The 23039-nt window shown below is 37.1% G+C and overlaps 1 protein-coding gene across 3 annotated transcripts; it reads right to left on the bottom strand.

Moving 5' to 3' along the window:
* Positions 1 to 246: 246 nt before the first annotated feature.
* Positions 247 to 20749, bottom strand: LOC122348051 (cortexin domain-containing 1). 3 transcript variants are annotated; one of them, XM_043243307.1, is made up of 4 exons: positions 20539 to 20749; positions 20168 to 20292; positions 6592 to 6928; positions 247 to 3358 (listed from the first exon to the last, which is right to left on the bottom strand). In XM_043243307.1, exon 4 carries the CDS (start codon positions 3302 to 3304, stop codon positions 3125 to 3127), a length of 180 nt encoding a protein of 59 aa, XP_043099242.1. In that variant the 5' UTR covers positions 3305 to 3358; positions 6592 to 6928; positions 20168 to 20292; positions 20539 to 20749; the 3' UTR covers positions 247 to 3124. The 3 variants fall into 3 exon arrangements, with proteins under 3 accessions (XP_043099242.1, XP_043099241.1, XP_043099244.1); XM_043243306.1 differs by lacking the exon at positions 6592 to 6928 and having other exon boundaries at positions 20539 to 20747; XM_043243309.1 differs by lacking the exons at positions 6592 to 6928; positions 20168 to 20292.
* Between the last annotated feature and the right edge of the window lie 2290 nt (positions 20750 to 23039).

Consider the following 23039-nt stretch of genomic DNA (forward strand, 5'->3'; position numbering starts at 1 on the left):
TATAAAACACATTTTAATCTTATTTTATATATATTTATCAAACTGGCAAATTAAATTATATTAAATGCAAAAAAAAATTTAATCTTGGATACCTTTGCAACTTTGATAAAGTTATTAATATGAGTTAAAATAATGCAAATCATCATAATATTTTTGTGATATATATATATATATATATATATATATATATATATATATATATATATATATATATATATTTTTCTTCTAAATGTGTAAATAATTTTAGTGTTATGCAAAATGCATCAGTGCATGTCCAAAACAATTTTACAGTTGACAGTTTTAGGCTATAAAATCCATGTCTAATGCATCATACACGTGTTGAAGTACAGTGTGTTCAAATCCCAAACCAAAAAAAAGGAGAGGAGAAAGGAGAACATAGCCGAGCAAAACATTACTGGGCTACATTTAATGAATAACTCCATTAGGCGAATGCGCTCTTACTGAAATAATTACTCTGAACGTAATTGAACCCTTTGAAAGTGCTGCTTGATCATTTAAAAAATGACTTTACTTTGCGTCATGAACCACCTGGCTTTCTAGCAATAATACCTTCTGCTGTATTTCAAATCAGGACTTCAGTTTATGAAGCAGCTCTTGTGCCTTTCGTGTCTGAAAACGCCTCTTATAACGCAGACCTTGATAAGAATTAAGCAAATGGAAAATGATTTGTTGCGTTTGAATGAATTGGACGGCAAACGAAAAGCCGAAGTATTCTTGGGTTGATCGATCGCGCTTGCACTGTGGGAAGTAAATACTCTTTTGAGAGGAGGGGGGCTTGTGGTTCTTATGACGGACAACAAACGCTTTTGCCGTGCTGAATCATCAGCTCGTTTTGAAGGCTGCTTCCTCTGAGTCCGTGAGATAAAAGAGCGAGCGACGCGAGGAAAAACATAAATCTGTTTTTAATGAAAGCGATCGTAACTTGCTGTCAAGCTCCTCAACGCTGCTGTCTTTGATTTGGAGCATGTACAATTTGTCGCTGTGGCGCTTTTTGTCGTTACCTTTAAAAAAACTCTCCTGGTTGCGGAGATAAGACCTTGTTGACGGGTAGAGGACTTGAGGTGTTCTGTAGAAGGAAGAACTTTGATTGGCCGTGTGATATATATTTGTAGATTGGTAGCAAAAGCCAAAAATACATTGCATTGGTCAAATTGATCGATTTTTATTTCATGCCAAAAATCATTAGGATATTAAGCAAAGATCACGTTCCATAAAGATATATTGTAAATATATCAAAACTTAATTTTCATTGGCGTGAATGCACTACTGAGGATAATAAAATGACTGATATGATTTCAATTGTTAATTATATTAATATATTAATTTCAATCAGTTAACTCGCGTGAAAGTACAAATGCAACTGAACCCTTCTGAAGATAGAATTTTGCAAAAATGCAATTTTTTTTTAGTTAACAGTTAATTAGTTTTTAGTTAGTGCTGTCAAATTATTAATCACGATTATTCGTGTTTTAAATAAGCTTTTGTTTACACGATAAGTTGGTTTATTTATAGTGCAAATGCGCACGCATGCTTTTTATATATATTATAAAAATATATAATATATTTGTATGTGGTACAAATTATATGAATATAAATGCAAATATTTTCTAAATATATTCTGTATCTGTGTGTCTTTATATATACAAAATTAAAATACACACACATGCACTGTTAACAAAAAAAACTTGCGATTATTTGTTTGAAAGCCCTGAATTTAGTGCAATATATTACAGTATAGTTGCATCCACTACAATATCGTAACATACTCGCATTATAAGATGAGAACACCAAAAATTGAGAATAAGCTCAATAATGTCTTCTTAAGTGTTAAGTTAAATTAACTTGTTATTGAACCGAATGGAATCACTGTTGATGCCATTCTGTACACGCTTAAGTATTATTGAAGTTGATTCGTTTTACAACACTTTTATTTTTCTGTTCATTACCGTGAAGCTGCTTTGAAACAATATGTATCCAAAATGCTAAATAAACGTGATACGACTTTTTTTATACTCAAATTGTAGCGCGAGTCCATTTAAAATCCCATAATAAAAGTCGAAGATTTCCAGTGGTAATATTTGTAGTGTACTCACCAATGGCTGGTGACAATTCACCGGATATTTAGGGATTACTAGCGTCTTTATTGTGGTTAAAAACAGACATTTGCATTTTCTCATCAGACAGGACACTGGCATCATTTCGTCCTTCGCGTGAACGAAGGATGCATTCATTCATGACTTCGTTTATATGACTTCAGCCGAGGCACTTGATATCATGCAGTGCAGACTATAGCTCTCTGCAAACGCGTACGATTCATCAAGGACAACAGAATCGACCCACATCAGGGGATCAGATCGTAAGAGCCCATAAACGTTAAGATGAATGCGACAGTTTATGGCGTTTTTCATCTTTAGCTGGGCCTTCTTGCGAAACATAATCGCGATTGAGATCATACTTTATGCACGTCTGTAAATATGAATGCGATGTATTGCGTGTATGCAATCCCATTGGAAATACGTATTCGCATTTGTACACTGTATTTGCAGCGGCGCTATTCAAGGGGGCGATAGTTATCTGCAAATTACTGTACCATAAATAAACATGCCGGCTGTTTTTACTGACTGTTGCTCTGTGTAGACGAAAACTGACATTAAGAAGACAGCTATAGAAATACAGCTTCGTTCGCGTAGAAAATTGCGTAGCGCTCCGTGCCTTACTTGAATGTGTTTTTCATTACGAAATATAAAAATATACATTCGCTCACTTGTATGGCTACAAATTCGGGATGCGTCGGTTGGGAGAACGTCAGGTTAGCGTTTGGTTGGGAGTGTCTGATTTTGTGCTTTTGTTTTGGAATTTCTTGAAGCAAAAAAAAGACGCGGATTTCAAAATCAGCTTCGTTTTAGGATTCATGCCGCCTTTTTTAGCCAGGGTCGGTTGGGGAGGATTCAGCTTGGTTTCCTTAAAGTCGTCTTCAAAGCTAGTGTCTCTGTACGCAGGAAGATGACTAGCAGCTAAAATATCCCACAGAGATCGTCGTTAGGGTTTGATTGAATGCAAGTGCATTGTTTGTTTGCCCGGGTGGTGGGAAAAATGAGATCCGCTAGTCGTCCAAGTGCTGTTCCTCCCAGGTGGAGGTGGGGATGGCACTGTAGGGGTCCATGATGACTTTGGCACAGCGGATGATCATTGCCACCAGCAGCAGACAGAGGAAGGCGATGCACGCCAGGGTCAGACCCTGGTCCACGTCCACAAAAGCGGGGTCTGGGGTTGTCTCCTCCATCGCTTCGGTCGGTCCGCGTCAGTCCGGGCCTCTCCTACCATCCTGATCGCTTATCTGTGGGCGAGGAGACGGAGAGAGAAGTAAATTGCTTCCAGAAAGTCCACTAAACTGAACTGGTCGAACGAATCCACAATGCGTTTCAAGTTAAAGGGTTACTCCATCCCAAAATGACAATTTTGTCATTAATCTCTTGTCGCTCCAAACCCATGAAATCTTTGGAACGCAAGTTAAGATATTTTTTCGTTGAAGACCGGGAGGCTTATGACTGTCCCATTGGCTGCCAAACAGTTGCCAATGTGAAGGTGCAGGAAAGGGTGAAAGACGTAGTCTGAATGCTCCATCTGCCAGCAGTGGTTCGACCGTAATATGAAGCTACAAGAATACAAAAACAACGGCTTAATTCAAAGATTTAACATCACTGTAGCACCATTTTGTAGATCATCGGGTGGAGGCACGTTACGTTAGAGTTTGACGCAATGGAAAGATACGTTGTTTGTACAAATAAAAGCGTAAATACACATATCTTTCCATTGCGTCTAACACAGAGTTGCGTACGTAATGTGTGTCCGAATGTCTGATGCTGTCCAAAACGACTCTTCGGTGATGCTACGGTGCTGAATCTTTAAATTAAAGCTGTTTACTTTACGTATAAAACATATTCTCTTAGCTTTATAATATTACAGTTGAACCACTGATGTTTTTCAGATTTTCTGGACAGTGGTAGTTATTTGCCAGTCAATGTTAGTCACGAGCCTCCCAGTTTTCATCCTAAATATCTTAAATTGTGTTCTGAAGACGAACAAAGCTTGTACGGGTTTGGAACAAAATGTTCTTTTTGCAGTGAGGTAACCCTTTAAACTGGAATTACCAGAGACAATCTGTATTATTTGCTCTGTAAAGGGGTCATTCATTTAGGACGCGGTTACATGCTATTTTTCAGTTGCTTGATTTTGTCAGTTAAACATTTTGGCCAATAATTGTTTTAAAGATTTTCAGCACGTTCAGTGAGAGAAGAGTCATCTGTTGATATGACTGTATAGAAAACCAGAAATAGTATTTATCTCCTGTGTATACATGGTTAAAGAACTACAAACTGCTGATTAATAATCATAAACTCATTTTAAATGGACACAATTAATTTTACCAATGCTAATGACTTTAAAATGGCCTAATATTAGATGAAAACTGCCGTTTGGCCAATTAAGTCTGTTTTCAGAGCTATATTTATTAATGCAGTATTATACGCTATATACTGTACATCTAAACAGTCATTAAATTGTGTTGTTTATTTTCATCCCTATATATTAAACTGCTCTCAAAACTGCTCTTTGCTTTCACCATTGTTCAAAGACACATTCAATTTAAGTAAATTGATCAAAATACCTTTACAGCGTTATTCATATATACATATTAACAAACCTAAATGGGTCATGAACTGATAAATCAGAATTCCCTAGTTCTATAAGAATACATCCTGAAAGCCTCAGAACTCAAAAATGTGTCATTTTTCTAAAAACCTCGAATGACTGTACAAAATAATAAAAAAGGCGGTTTATGACTTCTTTTATGCTTGCTTTTAAACTCTACAATCTCGGTATTGCACCGCTTGTCTTGTTGCTTTGCCGTAGGATAATTCATCATTTGTTTCTTTGCATTATGCATACGCTAAATGTTTATTTGTCACTGCTGTTGTACGGTATAATGTGTTTCATGGTTTGTAATCATACGGCGTGCTGCATTTATGGGGTTTATGAATCATTGATGAGATCATTAAATAAGTATTATGAATGTGATGTTCAGTCATTATAGTGTCTTATTATAAAAGAGGTGCCTAGTGATGAAAATGTTTTGCATGATTAGAGTGAGCACAAAGCTTGCGTTGGTCTCTGTGTTAGAGAGCAATGTTTAGTGCAGTAAAGATCACTGATGTAACAGCTGATCATTCCCTAAACAGCAGACAAAGATGCTAAGTACAATTTCGTAGAGATTTTATTTCCTCAATTTTAGATCTAGGTATAAGAATAAGAGTGTAATTGATTCCTATTGGATTAGTAGCAGATCGCATGTCAATATCTGCTCTTTTATTCATCTGCTCCAGCTTCGGTCAATTTTATCATCTGCACACAAAAAGGAAACAAATAAAACCTTTGGCTAATGCATTTGTTATTAGCATTGATTGTATTTTTACTCTCCTTTGATTACGACCGAGTGGGATGTACATCTGCTACTGGTTTGTTGCATGAATGTCATTTGTGCAAGGTCACATTGCTCACCAACAGGTGGAGTTTAAATATGTTTACGCAAAAACATTTTTTAAATACACAACCTTCTGAAGTTTCTTTCGGTCTTTTATCCATATTATTGATTTCTCCAGTGAAAAAGTCTGGACCGGGAAAGAAATATACAACATATGAAAATATTTTCAAAATATGAAATGTGCATCAACCACTGGTTACAAGCAAAACGTCTCGGTTACGTAAACCGTGTTCCCTGATAGAGGGAACGGAGATGTTATGCTGTGATGATTAACTCAGTGAACTCAGAAAACGCCAGTGACATGTGGCAAGTGGTTAACTAATCCTGAGCCACTCCCTGTCACACGGATATAAATAGGTGACAGGTGTAACCACAGGTTTTGCTAAGAAACTAGTCCCTGGCAACCAGTGATGGTTTGAGGTCATGGCAAGGAGATATAACGTCTCCATTCCCTCCTTCAGGGAACGCAGGTTACATACATAACCAAGACGTTCAATATCTGTCAGTCACTACGAGTTATGTCATGATGACAGACTGGGGTTTATAGAAAACGCCACAATCTGAATCCCGTCACAAACATTGTGGCATTGCAAATGCTGCCAGGCAATGCGTGTCAACAAATGCCATGCAAACTTCCTAAACTTCCCATCGCCCCAGAGCAATTTCACTTTTCAATTGGACCTTGGTGCCCATAGGGACCCATCACTACTGGAGGTGCCAAATCACTGTTCCTGAAATAAAACGTTTTCTTAAGAGAAGGGATTTCGACCTTCAACTAGAAACTGCTACTTGATGTTACAGTTTGGCAGAATAGATGAGGAAGCGAGCCTTGAGAAAAAGGACCCTGCAGAGACCCCATCCTAACGAAGGAATGTGACGTGGAAACACTGATATGGACTGCAACAGGTCCTATCCAAGGAAGGAGAGGAATGAAACTGATAGCAGAGACAGACAGTGGAGACTGCCAAAGGGAAGACACAGGTTTACCGAAGGGGAAACCTTACCGTGGAAGAATATACACATGAGATTACCCGTAGGAAATCAGCCAGATGGACACTTAGCCAAGTACGAGGGCTGACCGGGGAGTTGGGCAAGCAATCCCGGTCCTGGGCTTGGCGTCAGACTGCTCCGCCGTATGTCTACCAGGGATGCTGGAGGATACTGTGACGGGGTGAAGAAAACACACGGCAAGGAGAGTTCAAAATAAATACCCCGAAGGGTGGATTTATTAAACAAACAAAGAATGATACAGGTGAAATAGTGTCCAAAGGCGTGACAGGTGCTGCGGTGCTCTTTTCCCTCAGTGAGTCTCGGTGATGCAGTGGGTCCGTGCCTGGGGTGTGGGCGGATCGGATCACACGCTGCTGTCTAAGAGAAAACGGAGAGAACACGTTAGTTATCCAGTGAGCCAACCTCTGCTTGGAGACAGCCTTCCCTTTCTGCCGACCTCCATAACAGATAAAGAGCTGCTCAGAGCTTCTGAGGCTCCGGGTGCGGTTCATGTAAATGTGCAAAGCTCTAATAGAACACAGCAACCTCAAGGCTGGATCTGCCTCCTCCGTGGGCAATGATTGCCACCTGATCACGAAAAGGCATGGTGGAAACCTTAGGCACGTATCCAGACCGGAGTCTCAGGACCACGTGAGAGTCGGCCGGTTCATATACAAGGCACTCTTCGCTCACCGAAAATCCTGATGGAAGTGGCACAGTCAGGAGCACTGTCTAAGCAGACAGAGACTTAAACTCTAATGACTCCAGCGGCTCAAGGGGACTTCTCTGAAGACCCGTCAGGATGACAGAGAGATCCCATGAGGGCATTTTACCTCCTGGCACCCCTCAAGAACCACACAATGAAATCATGCTTTGCCAAGAACCGCCATCAACTGTGTTGTGATGGGCTGTAATCGCAGCCATGTGCACTTTCAAGGTGGAGGGTGACAGCCTACGCTCCAACCTTTTCTTGCAGGAAGGAAAGCACTACTGAAATTGTGCATCTTGGGGGGGTCTTCTCTGCACCAGTTAGAAAACAGACTCAACTTCAGCGCATAGGCTAGAGAGCTCTCTCTATGAGGCAAGCTTGAGTGGTCACGTCCACCACAGCCTGTGGCAGGCCACTCAAGTGTGGCGGGTGCCAGAAGGTGCCCATCCCCTGGGAAAGGAGGTCCTTCCTCAGAGGTATTCCCCAGCAAGACCTGCTCCTCGTCCTCCCAGATCTTGCACAGTGTCTTCAAGCATCTTGTGACGACAACATGCTGAGACACTTCTAGGGACACCCGGCCCATAGAAAAGCAAGGTCTGTCCTAGGACTGAAAGTGCAATGACAAGCTGGCATGAATGTGACCCGGAGTGTCCCATGGCACCATGCCCATCTCGGGACCATCACAGCCAATGCTGTGGTCTCATATGAAGAAAACCGAGCGCCCTTTCAAAACAAATGTTTCAGTGTATGTTGATGTGAAAGACAACAGGAGATGAACTTTTTACTTGAGGAAGCATTTTTATGGGTAATGCACTTCTAAATAAAACGCTTTGATGGATTCGATTCTTGCAAACATACAGCTTTTCTTTCTTAACATGTTAACTGATGTACTGGAGTGGGGTGGATTACTTGTGGATTATTGTAATGTTTTATCAGCTGCTTCGGATGGCACCCATTCACTGCAAAGGATCCATTGGTGAGCAAGTATGTAATGCTAAACATCTTAGATGGCTGAGTGCATTTTCAGCAAATTTAAATTTTCTGGTGAACTTTTCCATATTTTTTGGGGTTTGTGATGTTTTGTAATGTATGGTTCACGGATCGAACTTTTTATTGAATCATATTTTCATTTTTCCAAAGATGGGAGAAATACTTGAAACTGAGAACACTGCAAAGGTCACTGTTGCACTCTATTAGTCCTGCAGCTCTGCTGGGTAAGAATGTTCTTTTGTAGGCAACGGTACTGAACATGTACAGACATTATTTGAAGTCATTTTAAGTGACATTATGTGAAGTTAATGAGGGAACACTCTGAAAGGATTTTAATGCGATGCTAAGCGAAAAAACTTTCAATGCAAGAACAGTATGTGTGTGTACATAATATATGCATATCATATTTTTACCATATATATATATATATATATATATATATATATATATATATATATATATATATATATATATATATATATATATATATATATATATATATATATATATATATATATATATATATATATATGTGTGTGTGTGTGTGTGTGTGTGTATATATATATATATATATATATATATATATATATATATATATATATATATATATATATATATTCATTCAATTTATTAAAAGATTGTGGGAGTGCTGTACTTGAGCTAAATAATGAGGTCTAAACATGTAATATTCTTTAATGCAGTTCACTCAATGTACAAAACATTTCTCATTTATCACAGTGCATTTGAGCGCCAAATTCAATACGTGATGCTTCACCGAGTCCTCACGAGGAGGCATGAGGCTAGATATCAATATGATGATATAGCGCTATTGCAAACAAACCTAATGGCTTCTATTTTAACTCAAAACAATATCAATAAACACCAAGAATGGATCAGAAGTAGCTTTAGCCCTTGAATACTAAATAGACTGGTCATTTTAATGAAATAATGGTAACACTTTAGTGAAGGGATGAATTTTCACTACTCTCTTGTTGGTTATTAGCATGCATATGAATAACATATTGTTTTTTGCGGTGCTTTCTTCTAACTTTTCCATGTAAACTATATAAAGCAATTAATCTAGGCTTGCCTATTCTGTCGGTCTCTGTCCTGTCTCCTTTGTATGACATTGTATTAGTTACTCTGCTGCAAAACCAGTAGTTTGTAGTACAAAACTAACAGTGTGCATGGGAAAAAAATTTAAGTCAGCGACACCTGCGGAATAGAGAATAATAACAAAAAATAAAACCAGCTAATACATACCCTAGTGAAAAATAACTCTACTTAAGTGTATTTAAAATACATTTATTTCATGTTAGGTATATTGCAAATGCACTTTTAATATTTATCCCTGCAGTTGTATCTTTTTGATATGCTAAACTGGTATACTTAAAGTCTGGAACAACTCATTTTGTACTTTAATTGTGCAAAAGTAGTGTGCTAAATTAAAATTAAAGACATTACTCTAAAGTGGAACTATTGCAAGTGCACTTTAAATATTTAGCATTTAAAATCCGATACCATTCAAAGTTGATACAATCTTCATCAAAAGCGACATTAAAGCACGTTTTAGACTAAAAGTAATGTGCAGAGTAAATTTTAATTGTCATTTTTACATCAGTAAGTGTCACATTATCTGTACGTAAATATCTTATTATATTTACACTATGCTTAGTATGAAATAAATGTTTAAATATACTGCTTTTTTACATAGCCATGGTTTATGCCAATGCATTTCAAGCCTTCTCCAGAGCTAAAAAAAAAAAATCATCCAGCTCCTTTGCAGATCCAGCAGCCCCAGGTGGATGATCAGCCATTTAAATCAAGGAAATGGCTTTGTGCTCAATAAGTGTAAGATTTTGGGAGCTTTTTTATATTTTGTAGCGTTGCATCCCATTGATTCTCATTCCTTCAAGAGCTTGTCCGTTTTCCCCATGTCCACCACCAAGATCAAGATGCACGGTGCAACAGACAAACCCCTAGAACTATTGAAATCTAGTTGAACAATGAAACAAACGTCTGGTTGGGAACAGCTGTGTCAGCACGTTTGGGATTATCCCCAGCTCTTTCAGGTCTTCGGTGGGGTCCGGTCTTTAAGCGGCCATGCTGTCGGGTCTTTTTTTTTGGGGAACGGTAATTAGCGAGGACGCGGGCGACAGTAACTGCGGCAACCGCATTAGCAATTTAATGAAGAATTGTCCCCGCCAACCAGAAGACACCTTTCATCTCTGAACTAACCCTTGTGTTTGAAAAAGGCTCGTTCACAAAACTCATTTAGAAACCGCTTCGTTTGAGGAACGAAACGCAAACGCAGACGGTACGCTCAGAGATTATCCCTGATAACCAGCTAGCTCCGAGGGATTTTCTACATTTGTCTGTTTAGCGCTTTTCTGGGACCGGCTCGTTTGAAAAGGAGATGAAAGGTGGTTTAATTTTTTCTGCGTTTCGCACCGGAAAACAAAACCAGTTCTTGACAAGCTAATTAAAAACAACACTTTCGGTGTGGTGCATTAGAAAAAAGAAAGAAAAAGCCATCAGAGAATACATCAAACAACTTATGTTGTGCTGTATTACGATGAAAGTAAACCAAGAACATGGTCCTAAAACCCAAAAACAACTTCTGGCTCCTTCGTCGTAAAGTCACGTGGTTAGCGTAAGATATTTTCACGATTATTCCACAACAAAAAATTAATCAGTAATACATGACAAAAGCATTGACAAAAAAAATAAAGCATTGACTGGACTGAAACGAGTCGCTTAGACCGCTTTGTTGACTGCCTTGTTGCCTTGTTAAAAATAAAGTTATTGTCTCAAAAGAAAGAATGGACTGAAGGCGAAAAAGAATTGAGCAAATAAGGTAAAAAAAATAAAGGCATGCATGAATCCCCATAACAGGGGCGCTTTTTAACGTGTTTAGACTTCAACATGAAAAATCTGCATAGTCCCCGCCCACTTCTTGGTCTTTTTGCATGTTTAAAAAGCACCAGCTGTGAATAAAAATGATAATTCATTCAAAATACCGTAGTTAGTCCTGTTCAAGTTAAAGTGTAAAAAATGTGGTCTGACACCCAAATATGAAAATTAGCTAAAAATGCACACTTAATGTTTTCTCTCTCGTATCTTAGCATAAACTAGCATCGTTAGCATAAACTCCCTTCGGCTGTCTCTTCCACACCGACTTACGTCAACATATTCCTCAAGCAAACCGTCAACATGATATCTCCCTTAATAACAGAACATATGGCTCGGATATTATTAGCGTCATGTAGCGTATTTAGCGCCTATCTGATTTTACGCAACTGTTTCCGACCTCAGCTGAGTCTGTGGTATTGTAGCCACATGTTTGGTGATTAAATGGTCTCTAAAAAGCTGTCGCTGGAGATAAATCCTTTCCTCGGCCGTTATCATTTAAGCCGCGATAGCGCGCGACATTTGCGGTATTTTGATAATTGGCCGCTGTGATTAATGGCTGAGCCGCGGAGGGCTGGGAGATAAGGCCCAAGCTACAGTGCCACTCAGGCCTGACGTGAAGAACAACTCAATTTAGCTGCGACTAGAGGAGAAAAAATACTCTCTCGGACCTCCTTGTGTCGGGTTTGAGCTTTTGTTGGGTTTCGCTGCGTTGAGCCCGAAACGGAAACTTGAGGATAATAGTATCATTCGTCATGGCAGGGGACGGGAATTGTAAGGAATTGAGCCGTTATCGTTCCATTTCAGATGACGCTTGCTTTTGTTAAAAAAACACACACAGTTCCTTATGTGATACCGTTATCGGTTCTTTTTTTCATTTTGAAGACGCCTTATTAAGAGTTCGAACTGTAAACTAAACCAAAATGGCCAAAAATAACATTTAATATACCTTTATAATTAAAGCAAATATAAAGTCAATTGCTGTTGCGTTAATAATGTATATAAACATGAAAAATACGCCGTTTTTTGTTTTAGTAAAATCTGCAAATAATAAATAAAATAACATTAATTTGAGCACTGCATTAAAAATAAGAAATATAGATTTGATTTTAGATTTAATGATTTAATTAATTTTGTGTTTTTGCACTTGCATATTTTCATACTCATTATACTCACTTTTTATAAAACAAAGCACGCTTTAAATATTCTCAACAGATTAAAAAGTATTAACACCTAAGATAATAATCAAATCAAATATATTATATATAAAATATATAATATATTCTGAGGATTTAAACTAAACTAAAATGAATGGATGTAAAAAAAATTAAATGAATTATTAATGAAAAATAATGGATAATGAATGAAAAGCTATTAATGTTTTAATTCATACATGTATGCGTTCTTCCCAAATGAATGCAGCTCGTTTTGATTTACCCTGAATTATTTATTTTAATATTTCACATTTAATTTAAGCGACTTTAAAGCAATCGAAACTCTGAACAACCGAGCGTCTGAAACCTGAAGTGCGTTTAACCTTATAGCCGACAGATGAATCTTTTTGACTGATTCGATAAAAAGAAATTTGTTCATGAACCAGACTCTACAGGTCACGCTGTGTTTTAGTACAGTGTTCCCGGATGCTTTGGCAGCAGAATACAGTCGTTCAGAAACTATTGATCAAACTGAAAGTCACAGAAAGCATCGGGTTCCAGTTTTTTAACGAAAGCATGGTTCTGGATTCCCGGTTGTATTCACAGCCATCTGTGAGAGACGAAGCTCAGAGAGAACGCATCTGTTCCACACTTTCTTTATTCTTTCTTCATTAGCTCTGGATGTTACACACAGATATTACAGATATGTCTTTGCGTTTAACCCCAGGGATCAGTTTTCTTGTAATACCTCTCTTTTTTTATCTTTTTTACGGTCGCTCTTCTCTCTCTCTCTCTATTCGCTCATACGCTCTCCTCTTGCCAAACTCGTACGCCGTTGTTATTTCTGTACAATACACCAAGAGAACTGTCACGCGTGCATTACGTTAAAAAGCTGCGTATGATTATTATGTTCCAGGTCAGATTGACCCAAACTGAATTTAACGCATTTTATGAGAACACCGTGATTTTTAAAACTGTATTTATGTTTTAAACACCGTTTTCAAACATTTGTTTTAAGAAAATCTGAATATTACAACTAGTATTTATATTATATAACCGTTTTAATTTAAAATATATTTCTTTATCTTGTTTTAAAAATATATATATATATTTTATAGTGTTTGTTTTTATTTAAAAATGTGATTTATTTTACAATTATACAATTGAATTTTCAGCAAAATTCAGACATGAACTGATAAAAAGATGCCCTCAATGCAGCTTCCATTTTTTTTTTTTTTTTGTAATAAATTTAATGTCTCCCATACATAAATGTATATTTCTTCAGAGAGTACGCATATAGAATATATTATGAAGGATGTAGTAAATTTCATGATATCCAGCATGATGATATTTTCCCCATTGAAATCTGATATACAGTAATATATATATATATATATATATATATATATATATATATATATATATATTATATATATATATATATATAAAAATATCAGATTTTTGACTATATACTGACTTACTGACTGCTGTGTGTAACATCAGAGTAATTACACAGTAAATGCATTGGAATTGCCTACTTAATATAGTGTGTGTGTGTATATATATATATATATATATATATATATATATATATATAAATAAATAAATTTTATTTGTCAAATACACATTTTATTTGTCACATGCAGTGATATGTTATATATATATATATATATATATATAGTATATATATATATATATATATATATATATATATATACATACATATATATATATATATACATACATATATATATATATATATATATATACATACATATACACACACTATATTAAGTAGGCAATTCCAATGCATTTACTGTGTAATTACTCTGATGTTACACAGCAGCGGTCAGTAAGTTAGGCTTTACTTATAAATTATGGTTGGTGTCCAGAATGTTACACTTTATATGAAGTGGACAGTTCCTGAGTAATTATCATGTAAGTACACTGGTATTACAGTGTAATAAAAACTCCAGATCCAACTACTCACACGTTATATCTCTAATTGTTATCCAATGACTTTTATACATACTGTTGTCACAAAACGTAGTAATATGTGTCATGTAACACGCTACACACACCATTCTGAGGGTTGTTACATGCGTGTAGTTACACAAACACTACGTACCAGCATGTACTTACTCTTCAAGTGTAATCCATTTTGATTCTACACAGTTTTTTAAGACCAGGCGTAACGAATTAGTCACGTTAATGACCCTAAATGACAGTCAAAGCATGATTTCACGCGTGTGTCCGGATCAGATGACTGTGATGTGTTTTAGCAGAGCGGGTGAATCCAGCCCAAGGGGCTTAAATCGATTCCTTCTCAATCCCACGCCACTTCACTTGTTCTTACTTTCCTGCTTCTCATCAGGACAAGCAAGCCCACAGTACTGCTCTTATCCACCACCGAAAAGCCTTCGAATCAAATAAACGCTTCGTATTAGTGTCAGTTAGACATATATATATATATATATATATATATATATATATATATATATATATATATATATATATATATATATATATATATATAATTTCTGAGGGAGCTGATTAGTGGTCTGACGGTGGCTTTCGTGTATTAGGCTCAATAGACTCATTTTAATACATGTTGAGGTGTTGTGCTGTTTTATAACTATGGCTAAAAGGGTAAAAGAAAACTCTTTCTATTTTGAATAAATTATAGCACAGCATTGTTCAAAAGTTAGCGGTTGGTACAAGATTTTTTCAAATGTCTTTAAAAGAAAGTTTATTCCCGTGATCAAAACTTAATTTGTCTGGCGTTCCTTCAGAAATTATCAGTTTTGAAAGCAGTTGTGCTACTTCGTATTTCTGTGTAAAATGCTATTTTTTTTAAAGATTCTTTGATGTATAGAAAGTTCAAAAGAAAACTATTTATTTAAACCATAAAGCTAACTTTAAAAATGTCTTCACCGTCAATTTAATGCATCATCACCGAATGACGGTATTTATTTCTTTACCAAAAAAGTCTTACCTAGCACTTTCGAAAGATATCACCGAGTGCTTTTTCAAAAGAAACTTAACTCCAGATGGCTGCTTCGAGATAATTAGCTATCAAGACGTTCGCTAACGGCTATAATCCATCCAGGAGGGAGTCGTCCGGCACCTCTGGGCCAGCCACGGTGGTTTTTAACATCGACTCTTGAGTCTTCAAGTGTGACCACACGAAAAGCTGCAATCATTCTTCTCTAAAAATGATTGACTTTCAGGAGAGAAAACGCTCCCCTGTTTAGCGTAATGAACTGTTGTGGTGAGAAATACTGTTCTTCGAGACAGATTATCTAAAGTGGCGTTCATCCCTGAATTCAGACGTCACTCGACAAGCGTGTTGGCGCTAAGCGTTCGCATGCATCTACTTGCACGCTTGAATAAATAGCATGTTTCGGTCCTTAGTTCGCATAACGTGTTTTGTTTGTGTGTGTGTCTGCGCATGTTTTAAGGGGTTATTGTTTAGCTAACCGACAGAGCCGTGGCGCAACAGAGACTGGTTAAGATCATCAGCATGCACACCAGCATTGAGCTTTAAGTTTATATTTGTTTGACTTCATATCGTATTTGGCTTTAGTATGGACGCACGCACACTATTCTAGGCGTGCTTCCAAGTGAGCATTGGTCAGCGTCACATAGCTTTCCACCTAGTTCTCAGTCAAGACAAAGCACAGCTACTTATGCCAATACTGATGCGATTAATCTTTTCTAAATAACCGATACAGATCCTTCCATCGCCATCCCAACGGCTTCGTCCGTTATTAAAGCCGCGGCTGGTTTTTTCCGCGTCCACCAGCAGAAGAGGACTTTTTCATTCTTCCACAAAAGCGAAAGCTTCAATAACAGGGCGAGAAAACAAAAAAAAAGCCTTCTCCTTTATCACTTGCGCTGGCCGCATTGTCATCTAAACAGCCCTACCTCAGTTTCCAATCAAGAATGTCAAAAGAGAAAAAATGAATTTCGTGCTGGATGAAAAAGCACACCATTTTATGATGTGTGTGTGTGTGTGTGTGTGTGTGTGTGTGTGTGTGTAGGGTGCAATTCTAACAATTTACCTTTTTTATTAAAACGCACAACAAGGATAATGTCAGCAAAAGTTCTCAAAGTGTCCCTGTTATGGATTTTTAAAAGGATGCTTCACGGCATGAACAAACAAGTTGTTGTCTCTCGAGAGAAAGAAAGAGTCGGCTCTGAATTATTGAAACGAGTTGTTTTTAAAATGGATCCCAAGCCGTTTCATGTTGACGTCAGTATGAGACATTAGCATATTTCCCGCCCACTTGTTGGTCTGAATGAAAATGCAACTTCATTCTTTGCCGCTGGGTTCTGCTTTTGGGGTGTTGAAAGCTCACGAACACTGCTTTAAATGAAATCGACCAATGGAAAAAAAATGAATCGTTTGGGAGTCACTGAGCAAACAAGGTAAAAATAAATGCATATTATTAGAGACGAGTGTGTCGCGTTCTTTAACGTTCTACCTGGAAACAACGTTGCAGTGCCGTCAAACCCCCTCGTGGGTTAAGAAAGTTGCCGAAGTTCACAGCTGTGATGACTAGTGCTTATCAGGATCAGATAAACACTGGATTTTCGAAAGTATGTGAAATATTTAAAGGTCACGGCACGGAATCAGAGTTTTACACGCTGGTCTGTGATTGTGGTGACATTTCGACACCCTGAAACGTGACGCAGAAGGTCTGGAGAGCCACTCAATTTCCCCTGTCTTGGTTTTTGTGGACTCTTATTTTGAAGTGTTTGCTCCCTATTGATTCTGTCTTCCCTTGTTGCTGTTTCCTGTAATTGATTAACTCCTCCCCCTTGTTACCTTGTTATCCTATTTAACAATCCAATGAGCTCCTGTTCAATTTGATCTGTGTTAAGCACTTTCCTAGCACTAGCTGCCTTATATATATATATATATATATATATATATATATATATATATATATATATATATATATATAAATTAAATATATATTTAATGCCTATTATTAAAAAAAGAATGAAAAAATGAAATAAAAATGTTTATGGCTAAATAATGATTGTTATCAGAAATTGCAGAAATTATTTTTGCATTTAGCAAGGATTTCAAATAGGGTTTAAATTAAATATTAATGTTTAGTGAAAAATAATGACTGTTTCCAAACAGGTTTGCACATGTCCCTTCTGGTAGACGTTGGAATTGCAGACTTTGGTTGTAAAAGGCATTTTTTAAAATATAAATCGCTAAGATTTTATAATAAAACATATTACTGCTGAAGTTTTACTAGTGACATATTTTGTTAAATGCATGAAATTTAATTGCAAATTTTAATTTGCAACTGCCATTGAGATGAATGAGAACGCTGATAGCACTCTTCAGAAAAGTTTACTGCTATTATTTTTTCCTTCTCTCATCTACATTATATCTCTCTCCTGCCTCTTTCCTCGGGTCTCTCTGTGCAGGATAGTTCATATCTTGGTGCCCAGAAAATATTCCTCGAGTTAATTTCCTGCATGACCTCCATCTACCCCAATAAACCTCAGGTCCTCGCCGGACAGTTTAAAGCTCTAGCTTTATCATCAGCTGACTATGAGCGGCTCTTTTCTGCAGGTTTAAAATACTTCTGAGAAGAGAGAACAAGGTGAGGCCCATTTAACATTTCCGACGAGATTATCAACAAAAATCATGAAAGCGAAGTCAAAAAGACGGGAGCCGCAGGCTAAAGAGCGAGAGTAAAAACGAATAAGCTACGCTTTCATAAATCATATTCGTCATGATTCCAGCACAAATCGATGAGGTGTGTTTGCCAGTATAATCTTTCATCTTTAATAGTCTGGCACCAACGCTCATTCTCTGAAGGAACATTCTTGTCAACGAGGTTTTTCTGAAAACTGAGAATACAGGGCTTAGTTATGCTTATTTCATGCGATGTTCATATTAGCGGCGATTAGCTGCATTCCCCTCAGTTTAATTTCATCTTATGCCTTCGAACTGAGAATCTCTAAATGAATTGCCTTGCTCTTTTCTGTGCGCTGATGAGTAAACCGTCTCGGAGATAAATCCAAAGAAGGAGTCTACAGGAACTGGGTGATATATTGAATGAAAGATTGCTCTTGCGATATAAATTCTGAAATGTCTTTAATGAGCTTTTTATTTGGTCATTAGCTCTCCCGAGGACCGCGTCATTAGATTACTTGCGTTATCCTTCTCTTGTGAGAATGAGGCCATTAGGACGAATTGAGAGTAAAGCTGTTTACAACCCGTTTTAATTTCCATAAAAGAATAAAAAGCACGTGGACAAATAGTTTTTCCCATAATGATGTATTTCGTGATTTAATAGCATCTCTATTCTAATTAAGCATATATAAATATGTATTATATATCACCGGTGATTGGTCGATTTCAATTAAGGTGGTTGTAGTGAGCTTATAACGCTTCAAAAGCGGCACCTAGGGGCAAAGAATGAATTGACATTTTCATTCAGACCAACGCTAAAAGAGATATAAGTGGGCGGGCAATATGTTAATGTTTCATGTTTTAAAAACTGCTCCTTTCAATGATTCACTGCACAGTCAGTGATAACTTTATACGGATTTTTTGCATTATGTTTTCATTCACTTAGAGTTACACACTGCATGAAAAATCCTTAACAGGGAATTAATAAAAATTAATAAAAATAAATATATATATATATATATATATATATATATATATATATGTGTGTGTGTGTATATATATATGTGTGTATATATATGTGTATATATATATATATATATATATATATATATATATATATGTGTGTGTAAAAAAAAAAAAAATATATATATATATATATATATATATATATATATATATATATATATATATATATATATATATATATATGAATTATACTGGACATGTATATGATATATAACTTCTGAAAATAATCTGTGGTATGATATAATGCTCTACTGTAGATGCATTTTTTCTTTTTTCAGCATGTCGTTTCTGTGCTGTCTGTGATAATTAATACAGCCCACCTTGAAAATGTTGACAGTCGCCTGAGAGCAGCAGCCATACAGGAAAAGATTAGAGCGATTCGGATTCTGCTTTAGCACGCAGGACTGATTTAAGATATGAATCGAGAGCTGGGATTACAGATACGCTTCTCTAGCTTCCTCTTACCTTCTTTACGGCGCCGTGAAAACATTTAAATCGAGTCCTGATTATCATTTTGCATTTAATATGAATTCAGGATGTTGCAGTCACCCTGTTTGACTTCTTCAGATGATTAATATGCGCTGATCTATAAATATATGAACGAGTTAAATCGATACATTGATCAATATGCCGCTTTCAGCAATTAATTGTAATGCATTTCATAACTAGTGTTACAATTGTCCGTGATGAAATATTATACTATAACAGCTATCAACAACACTTTTAGCATATATCCTTGTAAAATTTTAAACAGTGACCAGAAGATAAAATACATAATAGATGTCTGAATTAAAGCTAAGCATTAAAACTTCAAACTAAAGAAGAAAGATGCCGAAAACCACCACGTTTATACCTCGAAACCATTGCAAACGCTGATCAAATCGCTGGTCTGATTGTGAATTGAATTGTGAGTAGCTTGTTTGTACTTTGAAACTGAAAGCGTCACGGCAGCTTCTGGTCTACAGCGAGTGCATCACGGAAAGGCTTTTATCTCCACGACTGCAAAAACTTCGGCCGTTAAAAACAACTCCGTTATTAAACCAAGTCCAGCTTTAAATCGGTTGAGGCGCTCGAACGAAACATGCAACAATTCTCCGATTCCTGACAGGATCCTAAGTGAGCTTCCCCCCGCGGCCGAGAGGAGAGAACGGACGCGGTCCTACCTGAACTCACATCCCGCCGAGCTGAAAGTGTGGATCGAGCGTGTTTCCCGAGGCATGCTGCAGAGCGGCTGACACCGAGACACTGATGCTGCTGCAGCTCAGCGCACACTCTTACTGCATTGCTTCTGAACACACACACACACACACACACACACAGAGAGAGAGAGAGAGAGAGTGGAAGTGAGGGACTCAGACTCAACATGCTGTAGCTACGATCACAGACGAACGAATCAGATCTACTAATCCACGTCAGCCAAGTTCATCCATCTCTCTTTTTGTCGTTTGCCGTTTTCTACATAAAATCATCTTTCATAAGCTAAATGGCATTCTGCGGAAACGCAACGTCGGCGTCTTTAATATGGACCGCGTACCTGCGTGAAACTTGTTCTTTTTGAGAGTTTAGACGGGGCTTGCAGACGGGGTCGCATACATCCCGATGTTGCCGAGTTCATATTTCGTCGACCCTGGAACAAAATTGTAATCCAGAAATGCGGTCTTGAGCATATGTCCACACGTAAACCTGAGGAATGACTAAAATCAGATGTAATGATGCAGGAGCACCAAACTAAGCCTGAACCGCTTCTTCAGATCTGATTGGCTAATCAAAATGTTGACCTAGGAACATGTCAAACTCTGCAAAATCGGGTCCTACATAAATCTGTCTTTTTTATTCATTTAATCTTTATTTTTAACCAGGCTTGTTAATATCAACACTGTAAAAAACCCTGAAATTACAGTAAACGTGTTCAACTTTTATGAAAAAAACTGTGTTCAACTTTTTTACATAATATCACTAACAATTTCATAATTCATAAATATTAATTATAATAAAATATATTTTTTCAAATAAGTAACACACTTTTCTTATGTATTCACTGTACATTTTCTGTCCCCGCTTTAAAAGACATCAGGAGTGAGATGCAGAGGCATGTCCTTTCTTTCATTTTATTCATTCATTTCAAAAAATATTCAAATATTATAAATATAATAATTTAATATTTATTTTAATGTTTTAAAATGCATGTCTGTAATATTTCAATACAACGAAAACTAAAAAGTAAGCATTGTTGGTGACAAAAAGTAACACTAAAGAACTTTTACATAAAAAGTAATTAACACATTTACTTTTTATAGAGTAACAAAATTTTGTAATGCAATACTTTTGAAGTAACTTGACGTTCTTTAATGTTTCACAGAGGAAATCATTTCACACTGGTTTGGAATGACATTAAGGTAAGTGAAAGATAACAGGATTAAAAGCTTTCATGTGAGCTTTCCCTTTACTTTCAACTTATATTTTGTAGAACAACACTGACTGGCCATCTTTAAGTATCCTCAGTTCTTATTTATTTGCTTTAGAATTATTACAAAAACAAATTATGAACTCAACTCTTTCTGAACCCTTTAACGTTTGAAGTATAGTGAAATAGACTAATGTGCAGCTTACTACGAAATAACATAAGTAAAGTTTATATATATATATATATATATATATATATATATATATATATATATATATATATATATATATATATATATATATAATAATTTGATATTTATTTTAATATTTTAATATGCATGTCTGTAATATTTTAATAAAATAAAAACTTAATAAACAAGTCCCATAACAAGTACTTTATTATTTATTTTTTTTAGTCATGTTTTTCCAGTTAATCTCTTTGATCAAAGTTTAGCGTCCACTTTATTTGAAGGTCTCCCTGTTACAGTGCAATTCTACATTTACCGTAAGTACAGAGTAATATCAATTAACTAACTGTTCTTACTATATACTTTTAGTTTACTTACGTATAATTATGCATCATCAATGGCTTTTATAAACCAGAAGCGCAGCGTAGCCCTTCGCTAAGAATTCTGCCGTAAATGAGATATTTACAAGGTCTTGAAAGGTTTACACTTTATTGCCGAAAATCAATTTGTCTGTGGAAGGTGGCTGGGATTCGGACTGCTGCGGTCTGTTAGACGCGAGGTTATGAGCGGTCACACGTATCAGTAAGAGCCTGCTGACGCTAATGGAAGCAGACAGGCAGCAGAGGCGCTCTCACCTTCCTCCTGCGCTCGGGATGTTTCTGTCAGCAGTCAGTGCGGTCGGTACAGGTGCTCCGATGTCTGCCGGCTGTCACGCCGTCCGACTGTCCCATAAACACGCCGCCTAACAAGGACAAAACAAGTGAAGCTGCTGCAGCCTAGGAAGATGCTTTAAATGCGCTTTGTTCCCAAACACTTACAAAACCGCTTCTGTTGAGGGGGAAAGATTCACAGCGGCACCCATTCACCGCAGAGCGTCCATTGGCGAGCGGTGCCACCTTTCCCCAAATCTGCCCTGAAGAAAAAACGACAGGCGGGATTCTTTCCCCCTCAACAGAAGCGGTTTTACGCAACGCTATGATAAAAAACAGTAAAGTGGAAACGGTAGCGCTGAAAACGGTCGCTCCAAATGAGCTCCGAAAGCTGATGAATACAGGACTCTTTTGAAGTCACAAACGTGTAACTTTTAGTTTCATAACTTGCTAACTGATGGCCCGGAGCGGTGTGGATTACTTTTACCAGCTATTAGGGGTCTCGTCCTGACGGCACCCATTCACTGCAGAGCGTCCATTGTCGAGCGATGCTACCTTTCCCCAAATCTGCCCTGAAGAAAAAACAACAGGCAGGATTCTTTCCCCCTCAACAGAAGGGGTTTTACGCATCGCTACGATAAAAACACTGAAGACGGTCGCTCCAAATGAGCTCCGAAAGCTGATGAATACAGGACTCTGTTGTTTTTTTCTTCAGAACAGATTTGAGGAAAGGTAGCATCGTATTCATCAGCTTTCGGAGCTCATTTGGAGCGACCGTTTTCAGCGCTACCGTT

Source organism: Puntigrus tetrazona, chromosome 7, assembly GCF_018831695.1.
Source record: "Puntigrus tetrazona isolate hp1 chromosome 7, ASM1883169v1, whole genome shotgun sequence".
NCBI classification, from domain to species: domain Eukaryota; kingdom Metazoa; phylum Chordata; class Actinopteri; order Cypriniformes; family Cyprinidae; genus Puntigrus; species Puntigrus tetrazona.